General features: G+C 37.6%; 1 protein-coding gene across 4 annotated transcripts in view; it reads right to left on the minus strand.

Annotated features, from left to right (window-relative positions):
• SVIL (supervillin) overlaps positions 1 to 12,209 on the minus strand; it is a 137,771-nt gene that overhangs the window by 26,504 nt on the left and 99,058 nt on the right. For 3 of the 4 annotated variants that reach the window (XM_030446430.1, XM_030446429.1, XM_030446431.1), the window contains 3 exons: positions 7,079 to 7,208; positions 2,995 to 3,072; positions 2,367 to 2,435 (listed from right to left, as the gene is read on the minus strand). In XM_030446430.1, the coding sequence (XP_030302290.1) occupies positions 2,367 to 2,435; positions 2,995 to 3,072; positions 7,079 to 7,208 (277 nt within the window). The remainder of the gene's footprint in view (positions 1 to 2,366; positions 2,436 to 2,994; positions 3,073 to 7,078; positions 7,209 to 12,209) is intronic. The other variant, XM_030446432.1, reaches the window with a different exon arrangement.

A 12,209-nucleotide genomic window follows, 5' to 3' on the forward strand; every position in this document is an offset into this window, starting at 1 on the left:
GTGTTTCCCAGGGTTCAGGACAGGGGTCAGTTCTCTTTAAATTCTGCATCACTGATTTAGAAGAGGGGATCAGGAACACCCTCATTAAGTTTGTGGATGACACCAAGTTGTGTAGGAGTGCTGAAGGCAGGAAAGCTCTGCAGAGGGATCTGGACAGGTTTAGTCAATGGGCTGGGGCAAACTGTGTGAGGTTCAACAACACCAAGTGCCAGGCCCTGCACATGGGTCACAAACCCATGCCATGCTACAGGCCTGGGGAAGGGTGGCTGGAGACCTGTTCCATAGAAAAGGAGTTGGGGGTGTTTGTTGGCACCCAGCTGAATATGAGCCATCACACACAAGAGGAAATGGCCTCGAGTTGCTCCATGTTTAGATTTGGATATTAGGAAATATTTCTTCCCCAAAATGGTTGTCATGCACTGGAACAACAGCCCAGGGAAGTGGTTGAGTTACCATTCCTGGAGGTATTTTAAAGAAGTTAATATATTGTATTTAGGAACATGGTTAAGTGTGGACTAGGCAGTGTGCTAGGTTAACTGTAAGACCTGATGATCTTAAAGGTGTTTTCCAAACAGAACAATTCTATGACTCTCCAAGTCTGAGAAGGAATTACAGGCTTGATGGAAGAACAGTTAGAAACAGGGATTACTCTTCTCCTGCTTGTCTGGTTTGGATGAAGATTTGCATTCCTCTGCTTTTGTAGTGTCAGCTCATGCTAAGAACGGGCCCTCATCTAGGCAATGATCCATTTCCTGCCCTACAACTTTCCAGTCCAAGCAGCATCCCCATTAGGTCACAACCATGCAACTGAGAGCAGTTAGCAGGCTGGTTTGTTTGGGGGTTTGTTTTTGTTTTCACAGCAAGAAATAGGAGATTTCATGGTTTCCTACACTGAAGGCCAAGACTGCCTTCAGGCCAAGAATGAACATTAAAATAAAATAAATCTTTTTCAAAAGGGGGATCAATTTAAAATTAGTGTTGATAATTATATAAAAGAAGAATCTAGAAAGTATTGTTTGCTTTTTAATACAAGTAACTTCTCTAGTTTAGTCTCCCAAGACAAAAAAAGCAGAAGAACCCAATTGTACAAGTATGGAAAAGTTTCTGTGTTGTTTTCTGCTGCATCTTCGTATGTCTTGTTATAAGGAGAAAACTTAAATGCAAATGCATGGCTTCCTGTTCAAAAGTTGTTTGAGCAAAATAAAACCTACTCAACCCTTCTTTGGTGCAAGCAACAAAATGATTGGGTTTTTTTCTTCTATCACAATTAAACAAGTCTGCATGCACCTTGACACTATACTATAAGAAGCAGCTTTCTAACACAGCAGGAAGTAGCTCAGTGGAAAGATGTACTGATTTTGGGTGTTTCCTATATAAGATAGACTAGATGAACAGCCCCCTGAAGGACCTCCTCTAACTACTGGACAGATATTGTGTTATTAGGACAGGGTGTATATTTACCTTCTAGATACATAGTACAGGTGAATACTGCCACAACAAAATTATTACTATTTACTTCAGGTAACCTATTTAAGTTATAATAAATCCAGAGCTTACAGAGAAGAGGTACCACTAACACATTTCAATTACTAGGCCCAAATTTAATTTTTAATTTTTAAAAAATCAGATTAAAAAGATCATCCTGAAAAACAGCCATGAGAGTGAATGTGTAAACAGTAAATCTCAGTAGTCAAAATTTTTATTGTGGTTCCAGTAGTCCCTGCCATAACCATCATCCTGTGTTCTAGCAGTGAACAGCCACCCCTTGGATTCACACCATGATGTGTGGTGGCCAGAATGCCTCTCATGTGGGACACACACTGGATTTTGTGCGGGAAGGAAAACCCAATGGATCCCTTATAGGACTATAATTACAGATCTGAGCTGGGAGGTGTAATAAAGAGAATTAGATTTGCAGAGATCTACTGAGTCCTTCCAGTGAATTACTGTTTCCTAATATTTTTCTTCAACTTGCTTCTTTGCCCACTCCTACCTTTGTTTTTTTTTTTTATCTGATCATGCAAAACAAGTACTGTTTGCTCACATGAAGATACAGTATTCTACTCCTGCTCAGACAACTTTGTTATGTCACTCTAGCTAAGAAAATTTTATAGTTCTTGTTATATATTAATTCTTCAAAAGTGAGTTCTTAAAATTGTTTATGAGGCATTGACATGATTTTGAGAAACATTTCACATGATGCCTCTCTAACAGTTACTGGAACAGAAGCAGGACTCTATTCCAAGCAAACACAAAGTTAGCTCTGTTGTCACAAGTTGCTTTGGGAATGTGCATCTTAGACCTGAATGTTACTATTCTGTCTTCTCCCTCCAATTATTAAATAGGAAGTTTGTACAGCATTTCACCTTCCATCTCCAAGGATGACGTTCATCAGAAATCAGAGAGCTTGGTTCTTTCAAACTAGTACTATAGACCTTAAAGAGAGAGAGAGAGAGAGAGAGAGAGAGAAGCAGGAAGGTAGCACAGTCAGAGAAAAGCAAAAATAATTTAGACAAGGGAAAAGCACTATAGAAAAGTCACCTCTGAACAAAAGCAGATTGGTTTTTTAGTCAGTAAACTAGATGATTTGATTTCTTACACTGTATATGTGCATTACTTGCAAAGAAGGCAGGGTACACAGCAATTTATTCTAAAATAAATACTATGCAGTTACATATTGCTCCTTATATTACCTTTTTGACAAATCACCATTTCTTGGTGTTACAATGAATGCAACAATGTCTCCATGATTGACTTTCTCACATAGTCTAATGGGTACAGAATTTTCAGAGAAGCAACCAGAGGGGGAATATTAGCATAATGTATGTTGAAGGAAAAGTGCACAACATAGTGGCATAATGTTTCTTTAAAGCAGCATTTACTAAGCTGATTAATCAGTTGAGAAGATTACTGATTTCCTACGTAAAAAAAATCCTGTCAAAATGTGCTTACTTGAAATTGTTGAGCATTTAAATTGTGCAGACTTTTGCTCACCTGATTAATAGGTAGAAAAGGATGAAATTTATGGAGAGCAGGTATAACAGGAGAGTAAGTAGAAGCATATACAGGTTCCTATGACAAGGATAGAAGCAAAGCAAAAGAATTAGAAAAGAACTGGACTACCAGAAATGGAGATGGGGGTTGGGGAGAAGTCAGTCATCTTGCCCTAATTGCTTCAGATGAACTAAATCTAAATATTTTAACCTTCTAGAAACGTGTTCCCTATTGGAAGCCACAGATCAAAAATGTTGTCACAATACAACAGCATGTTTACCAAAACCATTCCATGAAGGAACTAAACAAGTTAGTAACAATATCACTACAACAACACACAAAATGAAACAGCACAGCCAGCAGGTACACCTTTCATATGCTGATAATTTTTATGTCTCCGTTTTCATACACCATGATGAACCATGTCAGCCCCAATGTGAATAATTCTGTTGCAAGTTAATCAGACCCTGCTAAATAACAAGCCATCTATTCTCTGGATGAAAGGAAAAAATGCTTACTAAAACTGGGATACTCAGAAGCCATCTGGAGGGAACTGTTAAGCCCACAGCACTCAGTGAAGGCGAGTTCACCATTCTAAACAAAGTCTACAAATAGCCCCTGCCTCAGAGCTGGGCTTACCCAAAGCTGATTAGACATGGCTTTATCATTTATAATTCTTCTTACTTTTAGAGGTTACAGCAAATGTGGAACACTGCATAGAATATAGGTAAATAAAGCTCTTTAGAGTGGCTCAAAATGAAGCTTCATCAGTAGGGTTTCAGATTTGATTACAACTGGATATGAGCACTTGGTGGATGCCATACATGAAATGGATAAAACTGTTACAGCAAGAGATTAAGAATTTTGCCTAAAGGTCACTTTTTAAGGGCTCACCCCTGTTAAGATATTTTACACACTTCATCTTAGTTATTTTGAATTGACTGTTCATCTCTAGCCTTTAACATCAGTGCTGAGCTGCAATTTGAACTTGCTGTAAGAATTAATTGCATTTTGAACTTGCTGTAAGAATTAATTGCATTTCAAATGTCATTCAATGCTTTAATGCAACTGCAGTGCAGCTGGTAATCATATTAATCAGAGACTCTATTAAAAATGGCTAAGTATAAGACAGGCATTTTCATTCCAGTAAATCTTGCTATTTTATTACTAAGGAAGGATTTTAAAGTTAGCTGGTTTTTCTACCCATGAAAAAAACCCAAACTGGAAGTGCTCCATCTATGAACATAAAAATACATTAAATCCAAAATATTATTCCCAAATAAAAGGTATTCTTTCCTAGTAAGACATTCCTTAGTGTATTGCTGTTCCCCTGATGTTAGAGCTATTCTTTGAATTGTCCAGGTATGTTTTACCACACATATAAATAATATAAGAAGCCTCACAGCTTCCAATGAATTTTCCTCTTAGGTGCAGCAATCATCAAAACAGATGCTGGACCTTCAAGTAAATCTCAACTTCCCCTCTCATCTGTACCTCCTTGATTTTATTCCTTATTCCCTTACCCATTTGAAGTTGCTCTGTCAGCTTTTCCATTAGTTTTATAGTTTTTCTACAGTTTAGCCTACATATAAATGACTATAACACATTTGGAGAAATCTCACCATGAAGAAAACCGTGCAGAAACATTTGTCTAGAAGCAATCAAACAGCAATATTTAATATAACTTTTTTATGTATAGTATGCATCTTTCAACTGTTGCTCTTCAGAAAAAGAAATCTAAATGTACTTCAATTGTATAGAGCTATGCTTCAATAATAAATCTCCAGAACAGTTCTGATAAACTTAAAAAGGGCACACATGCACAAAAGAACATCTAAAAAAGTGTCAGACTACTTAACAGGGAGTAACATACTGCAACTTCAGACATTACTTTGAAAGAGCATGGCATAACAGATGTTTACACCCCCTTGCAGTCCAATGCATGACTGCCTTGTGTGGAAACTGTACTTTAACTAGCTCATGACACCATAATCCATAAAATTCCTGTATTTTATTGCAAAGCAGCAACAGAAAGCGCTAGGATTCTTAAGCACATTTTAGTCTCAAAGCTTTTTTACAAATAGAGACTTCAGTGGCACACTGCTTCATTGATTTATTAACAATAATAGTATTTTCAGATTTAAAGGCAGCTGACATGGTGTGTTGTAAGCAGTGTGGCCAGTTTAGTGAAGCTTTGTATAATTTATCATATATCACATAATGAATCAGCATGGCAAATATCTGTACCAGTTAAGGAAATCGTGTATATAGTAAGTCTAAATGTTTTTCTTATAGATCCAAGATTTCAGCCATTGGCAGACATGCAAATCCTTTGATTTGGGCTCTAAATAACCAAGAGCTAACATGAGCCAACAGTGGTGACCCAGTGTCAGAGACAGTCCCACTGCTAGCATTGGCACTTCAAAGCTCGTTCCCTTCAAGCACTTCATGCTCTCTTACTTGCTTTAAAAGCCCAACTTGTGCTATGCTCAGTGAAGTTGCTGCACATGGTAACACAGCAGGGAGGATGTGGGTGCTGGGGAGTGAGAAGAGAGAACAAAGGTTTTGTCTCTGTCTAACTCTTGGCAGCTGTTTAAAGGTTTTTTTAACCCCATTGTCTTTAGCTGGAGTACATTTGTTATCTGATCTAACAGTTGTCATTCTGGAGAGCAGCCTGTTAAAATGTGACCACAATTTTTCTTTCCTCCCTGAAATTATTTTTGCTGTAGGACATCTTTCAAATGAGCAATGGGATTTTTTTTAGTCCATTGGGCAAAACCAAACCAAAGCCCACAAACTAAACTGCAAAAAATCATCTCTCTTGTTTTTCTGTCCAATTAACAGACAACCATTGATAAGTCCCATGCTCAGACACAGGTTTGTCTGAAATAATGACAGACTAAGTAACAACTCCTTACTTGTAATACAATAATGGGGCAGGAGAATTGTTATTGTTCACTTATACTAATTAATAGAAGCAGCATTTTCATAACTAACTATCCAAACATTGTTGTTCCCATTAATAGTATTTATAACAAATTTACCTTCATTTGTCCTCTGTGAAAATACTTCTTCAAAAACTGAAGTCTTTTCAAACAGTTTGTTTTAGACTCAGAAGAGAAGCATTAGTCCTGCAGTTTGAACCACCAGCCCATTTTGAAGCATATCTCCCAGTCATCCTCACCTTTTGTGCTTTGGTTCACACTGCAGAATATACAGACTTTAGGATGAAACTAAGCCCTGAAGCACATTCCTGGATTCCCATGTAGCACCAGGGCTGCTGACAGCAGTCAGGCCACAGGAGCATACTAAATTTAGTCTGAAGCAAAAATTCACTGAAGCAAAACAAGTAAGTATTGCATGGGTAGCAGTTCCTCATCGGTAATTGTTCTGCTTTACAGATCCACTCCAAATGGGCAACATAACTTCTGTATAAACACAGCAAGAGGATGCTAACAATGTGGACTTCCCTTTCCTCTCCACCTTTCTACTCAACTCCCTCTATTCACCAACACTGATGAGACAGAAAATCCGTGACCTGGTGGGTTTCACTATCCACAAACACCAGAGATAATGCAAATTAACCAAAAGACAAATGGCTCATGAATGCTCTGGTACCTGTATCTCATTATTGCTTATTGGATCCAAAATTACTGCTCAAATGGAAAAAAAGAAATGCACAGAGACAACACATCTTTAGGAATCTGAAATTTTTACAAGTTCACACACACTACAGAAAATATTTGAACTTAAAATTTCAAGCCAACTTCATTGTCAAAGAAAAAAGCTTAATTATACCTGTAAACATTCCTGAAGCCTTGCAAGCCTGCTTAGTGACTCATAATTGATGGTGTAAAGATACTGTAACCAGTACTCTATGGCCCAAGACACTAAAAAGAGTTGCTTAAAGAGTTGTCATGTGGAGAATTGTTTTTTAAACAAGCCTGACAGTAAGAGGAATAGCAGGAGCCAGTAGCAGAAGCTAGTAGCTACTAGCTACTATTAGGCATGCCTAATAGAATGCATCTTCAAGAAGCTCAAGCATTTCAAGCCAGATGTTTTTTCCAAACAAATATAGAGATACCTTCTTCAACAGCTGCTCAACTTCTTGCATTTGTGCACTACGATCAGTGACAGACATTTTTGCATACTCCTGCTTTTTGCCAAGCCTGCTCTTCCAATCTTCCTCACCACTCTTCTTCAGCAACGCTAACCTAGAGAGAAAAAAAAATATGCCAACAGGTAGCTTTAAACACTAGTTCCTGTTATTGCCAAAAGCTACCCTTATTGTTTCCCTAGTGCTGTATTCAAGAGAAATTGAAATTATATTATCTAACATTAACTGTAGTTATTTACATGTCATACACATACACAAAGGCTACAAACAAACACCAAGCCTTTACTAAAATTGTTTAATGGGAATCATCTGTCAAAACACAGACAGACCCCAAATAATTTGTATAGTCAGTGGAAATTGCCAGTACAGTCAAGGAGACAAAGGTACAATGCAGATAATCCTAAAGTAGACATATAAATAGGTTAGTCACCAATCACTGCTTTTTTGCTTCCTTTCTGTTGATAAGGCACAGAGTGACTAGCTCAGTTATGGATGGTTATGCTGTAGACGTTCAGAGGTAACAAGGTGGATCTTACCTTTAGGCTTTATTGTACTCATTTACAAAAATAATAATAAAAATTCTTAAAAAAACAAATTCTATTCAGCAGACATCTAATAATTAGGTCTCATCAGGCACATCAAATCAAAACTCTACAGTTGCTGCTTTCACTTCAACTCTAGTGACTAAGGTTATGACCAGACTCCTTAGGATCATTTACTATCTCCTCACCTAGCTTAGCCATTGCTGTGACACAAAGCAGTAGTATTAATGCACAAGTTAACTTGCTGCTAATTACAGCACAGCTGTGAAATTTATCTAGATTCTACTCATTTTAAGGATGTCTTATATTTAAAATATGGAGTACCATTAAGATCTTTTCAAAATGCTACTTGCTAATCTTGAGCTAAGTACTGACTGATACTTACTAACTCTGGTGGGGACAGCAGGCAGATTTATTTTGATTGAATTAGAACATATTTGTCTATACAAACTTTGAGGTGATAGGTTTTGTGGGGAAGGGAAGTCAGTTGAGAATACAAGGGCTACACAGGCAGTTTACCCTCCTCAGAAAGTAAGATATGTATGAATTTCTAGCTTTCGGAAATCTTAGTAATCCAAAAATGTGTACTTGTGTGAACAGTTGCCTAAGTTCACTAAATTTTAGTTGGAATAAGTTTCACTACATAACTTTATCTAGGGTATTTGAGTAAGGATCTAGGGTATTTGAGTAAACCCATAACCTTCTTCATATTTGAACAGGTTTAGTAGTTAAAGCATTGGCAACCTATTTTGACCACAAGATATAGGGAGTTGTTTTTAGAGTTGCAATTGCTGTTACCCTCACAGTAATTCTTGTCCTGAAACTCTGAGGAGAAAAAGGGTAGGACCAAATAGCTCTAGTCAGAAGCCAAGTTTCAGACAGCTGCTTCCTAAAAAAACCCAGGGGGTGCAATGATGTTACTGGCCTATTCAAGGACAACCAATTGGTCCTAGTGAAGGCATTTGGAAAAAACTGAAAATGCAGAATACAGTTAATCCACAGAATACAGTGACAGTAAGAATGTTAGTATTGTAGAAAGCAGTTATTTCTTCTCCTGCCCCAGCAGGCAGTGCTGGTAGGCTTCACATGGCCTGGTTGCTTCATACCTCACAGCAGGGATGAGTAGGGGTGAGAAGGACTCACAATAAGGAGCTGAGGCCATGGTCATTGTTTCCAGAATGTATACAAGATTTCACTGCCCAGAACTAATCTTCTGGAGTGCATCCATGCATGTGTGAAACTGTGGAGGAGATCAAGATGTGCCTGAATTGCCACCGCACAGTTGAATTATCTTCAATAGTTACATATTCTCAGGTCAGCTTTGCTTAGAATGATCTGCAGTAATTGAAGCTGGAAGGCAATTTAGTCAGCTTTGGCCTAAGATGGATTTTTTTTTTTTAAATGTCCATAGCTGCTCAGTATAGAAGACAGGGTTTATTTATTTATTTTTAACCTAACATTACTGCAGGGTATTTGCCCTAGACAGCCTGGCTGATCAGAAAGAGAAAATCTATGATTCTAAGATCACTTCTGTGTCTCTGGAGACTTTGTTTTCTCTTCTGTCATAAGGATGGATGCATACCAGCCTTCCACTCATCACTTGTATATGTTAACAAAACAACTCATTCCTAGAGTAAGAACACCCACTTGCCTGCTTACAGGAATGAAATCATCACTTAAAGAAACATGTATGCCCTCTATACCATTGAAAACCTTGCTGCTGTGTAAAACTTAAAGCTGTGAATTTGTTTTTAAATGACGGAAACAGCAATAAATTCAGACTGTCCCATCTCAGCAACAATTGGAGGGCTCTCTTTCATTTGAATAAAGATGCAAGAACTATGTTTACACAAAGAAGTGCAGGAGCTTGGTAGCTTAATTCAAAGTAGACAAACAGCTGATTCTTTTGGGAAGTCTGCAAAAATAAAGCAATTATTTGGTTTAACCTTTGAATTTGTTTATAGCCTGCTGCCTAGTAGTTTCATTGCATACCTTTAGTTTTCCACTTTTGACAAATAATGAATAAATCATTCATTATCCACTTTCATAATTCTATTCATTTTCAGAGATGAAGGGATAATGTTGAATTAATGCTGAAGGGAAATAGAGACAAGATATGAACAGCGTTTTTGTCTAAAAAAACTTTGCATGAAAGGCCTTGGCAGAAGTCCTGGCAGAAAATGCCAAAAACGATACATCTTTCTTCTGTGGCAATATTTTTAGTATCTTAGCTGCTCATGTTACCCTTAACTGGTTAAACTGGACACAGGCTTGGCCTTTGTATCTATTCTGTTGGCTGCACTTGACCAGTTCTTTTCATCTGATACATAAATTCTAGAGGCCAATATGACTTAATACGACTACAAAAACTAAGTCAACTGTTAAAGGGTGCATAAATTCACTACAGTGGGGGCTATAAGGAAGATTTGCTCAATACATCAAGAGGTTGAAAGTCAAATTTAGGCTGGGCTCTTTCTGAGAAGAAGTGAATGATGGTAAGAAGGCCACCAGCCATTAGAATTGTCAATAGTTTTTTAAATGGTGATTGTAGCATGCAGCTGACTTCTAGAGCAGAGCTGACTGGGTGGCTTTGTAGCAACTTTGGTCTCCATTAATGCACAAAAACAGGTACACACACACAGCTGATGCTCCATTCAAAGTCTCCATGACCCTTCCTGAAAGCAAAAGACCCTCCATGACCCTTCCTGAAATTTAACAGAAGTCTTCCACCACTCATGTGTAACACATCAGCAGAGTGCCCCTCCTCACCTAAACCAAAACACAGCCATAATTAATCAAAGATGAGCCTTTGGTCCCTCTCACCTTCAAGCTGCATGTTTGGAGAAGAAGAGAGGACAGATGTCTTTTCTTCCTCAAAAAATCATAATTTTCATTCTTCTATTTAATATAGGTAGTTCTGAAAATGCCAGGTATGCACTCACTGCACAAGGATAATATTAATCCAGTGAAGTAAGTCTGTGGAAAATCACTTTCATCCAGACCAGCATGCATGTATTCTGCCCAAATAACATTACATCTGTGGAAAAGCTGTTCTTCCATAAGGTGAAAGAATGTCTGACACAGCCAGAAAAATCCAGAGGATGGGGAGATGAAGTTAGTCAATGTAAGAGGAAAAAAAAAATTAAAAATGCGAAGTTTAATAGTTAATCTTCTGTAGAAATGTTCTTTTAGGTTTATGAATACTTGGCACCAGCTACAGCCAAGCAAAGGAAAATGAGCTGTTGTAGTTTTTTGATTCTGTACTTGGTAGACCACTGTGGTATTTTGAAAAACTAAAACCTTTTGATACCAGCTCTGTCATTTACAGACGTGTGGAACATGTAGCTTCCTGACAAGAGAGCAGGTATTTTCCTTTGTCAGTTTTGGGACAGAGAAAGTTTTGGAGGCCTAATGAAAGTAATTCCAGATTGTGAGTGTGACTGACAGCCTTAAACATTATAGTTCATCAAGCAATCAACTCATCTGAAGCAATAAATTTAGGTTTGAAACAGCTGCTAATACTTGGGTCTTCCCCTTCCTCCAACCTCTTTTTCCTTACTGGAATCAGGGAAGGCAGATAATTTACCACCTATAGAACAGAAGTTACTAGTGTAAAGCTTATCTACCCAGACAGTTTTCATTTACATAATTATTATTTACAGAAAAGAAGGGGGAGACAGGTTGTGGGATGAAGGTTGCTTGAAACAAAAGAACAATGAACTGGAAAAGGTAAGTACCTCCTTCAGAAGGGAAACTAAGACTGCACAGCTGTTGTAGCTGCCCCTGCACCTCCTCTTTATGTTAAAGGGATAACAGGGCATGGGGATGCTCTATAAATAAGGATGACTCGCATACATCCTAGAAATACATGAATTTAGGAAGCTCACTCTGGAACCATGTGGGGTTTTTTATTAAAAAAAAAAAAATAAATAGTTAAGAGTTCCTATTATAACACACCCACCTCAGCAAGTGGAGGAATATTTTTACACAGTGAAAATTTAATCAAGAAGCTATTTTTATATTTTGGTTCTTCTTTCACTGTGAAAAATGAAAGTAAACATAGGCTGGTTTGCTAACTTGAAGCAAATACTTGTAATTTGACTCCCTGGATTGCTACCAGACCTTTTTACAGTTCAGGGCTGAATTTATATTCTCAAAGTTTTACCTAAATTAGTGTGACTTCTACAATACTTCTACAATGTAGTATGACTACTACAATACTAATACTATGACTATTACAATACTTCTACAATTTGAGCTCCAGTACAAAAGATTTAATATTTTGTTTCAGATTGGAATTATCTTGGGTTGAAAAAAATATTTGTAATACTTCTCCAAACCTATCCAACTTATTGCCCTTTTAGAATTCCTACACTAAGTTTTCAGAAGTGAAAATGGCAACCTGGTTGTTTCTCAAGAGGGAAATATCACAGTCTAACCCTGTACCCCTGTACACAGCTTACTTAAAAGAGACTACTCCCATAGATCAACAACAGCTGACTTAAAAAAATAATCACATTATATCTTTGGTAACTGAAAGCAGAACCTGGGGAAGT

This window comes from Calypte anna, chromosome 2 (assembly GCF_003957555.1).
Source record: "Calypte anna isolate BGI_N300 chromosome 2, bCalAnn1_v1.p, whole genome shotgun sequence".
Taxonomy (NCBI): domain Eukaryota; kingdom Metazoa; phylum Chordata; class Aves; order Apodiformes; family Trochilidae; genus Calypte; species Calypte anna.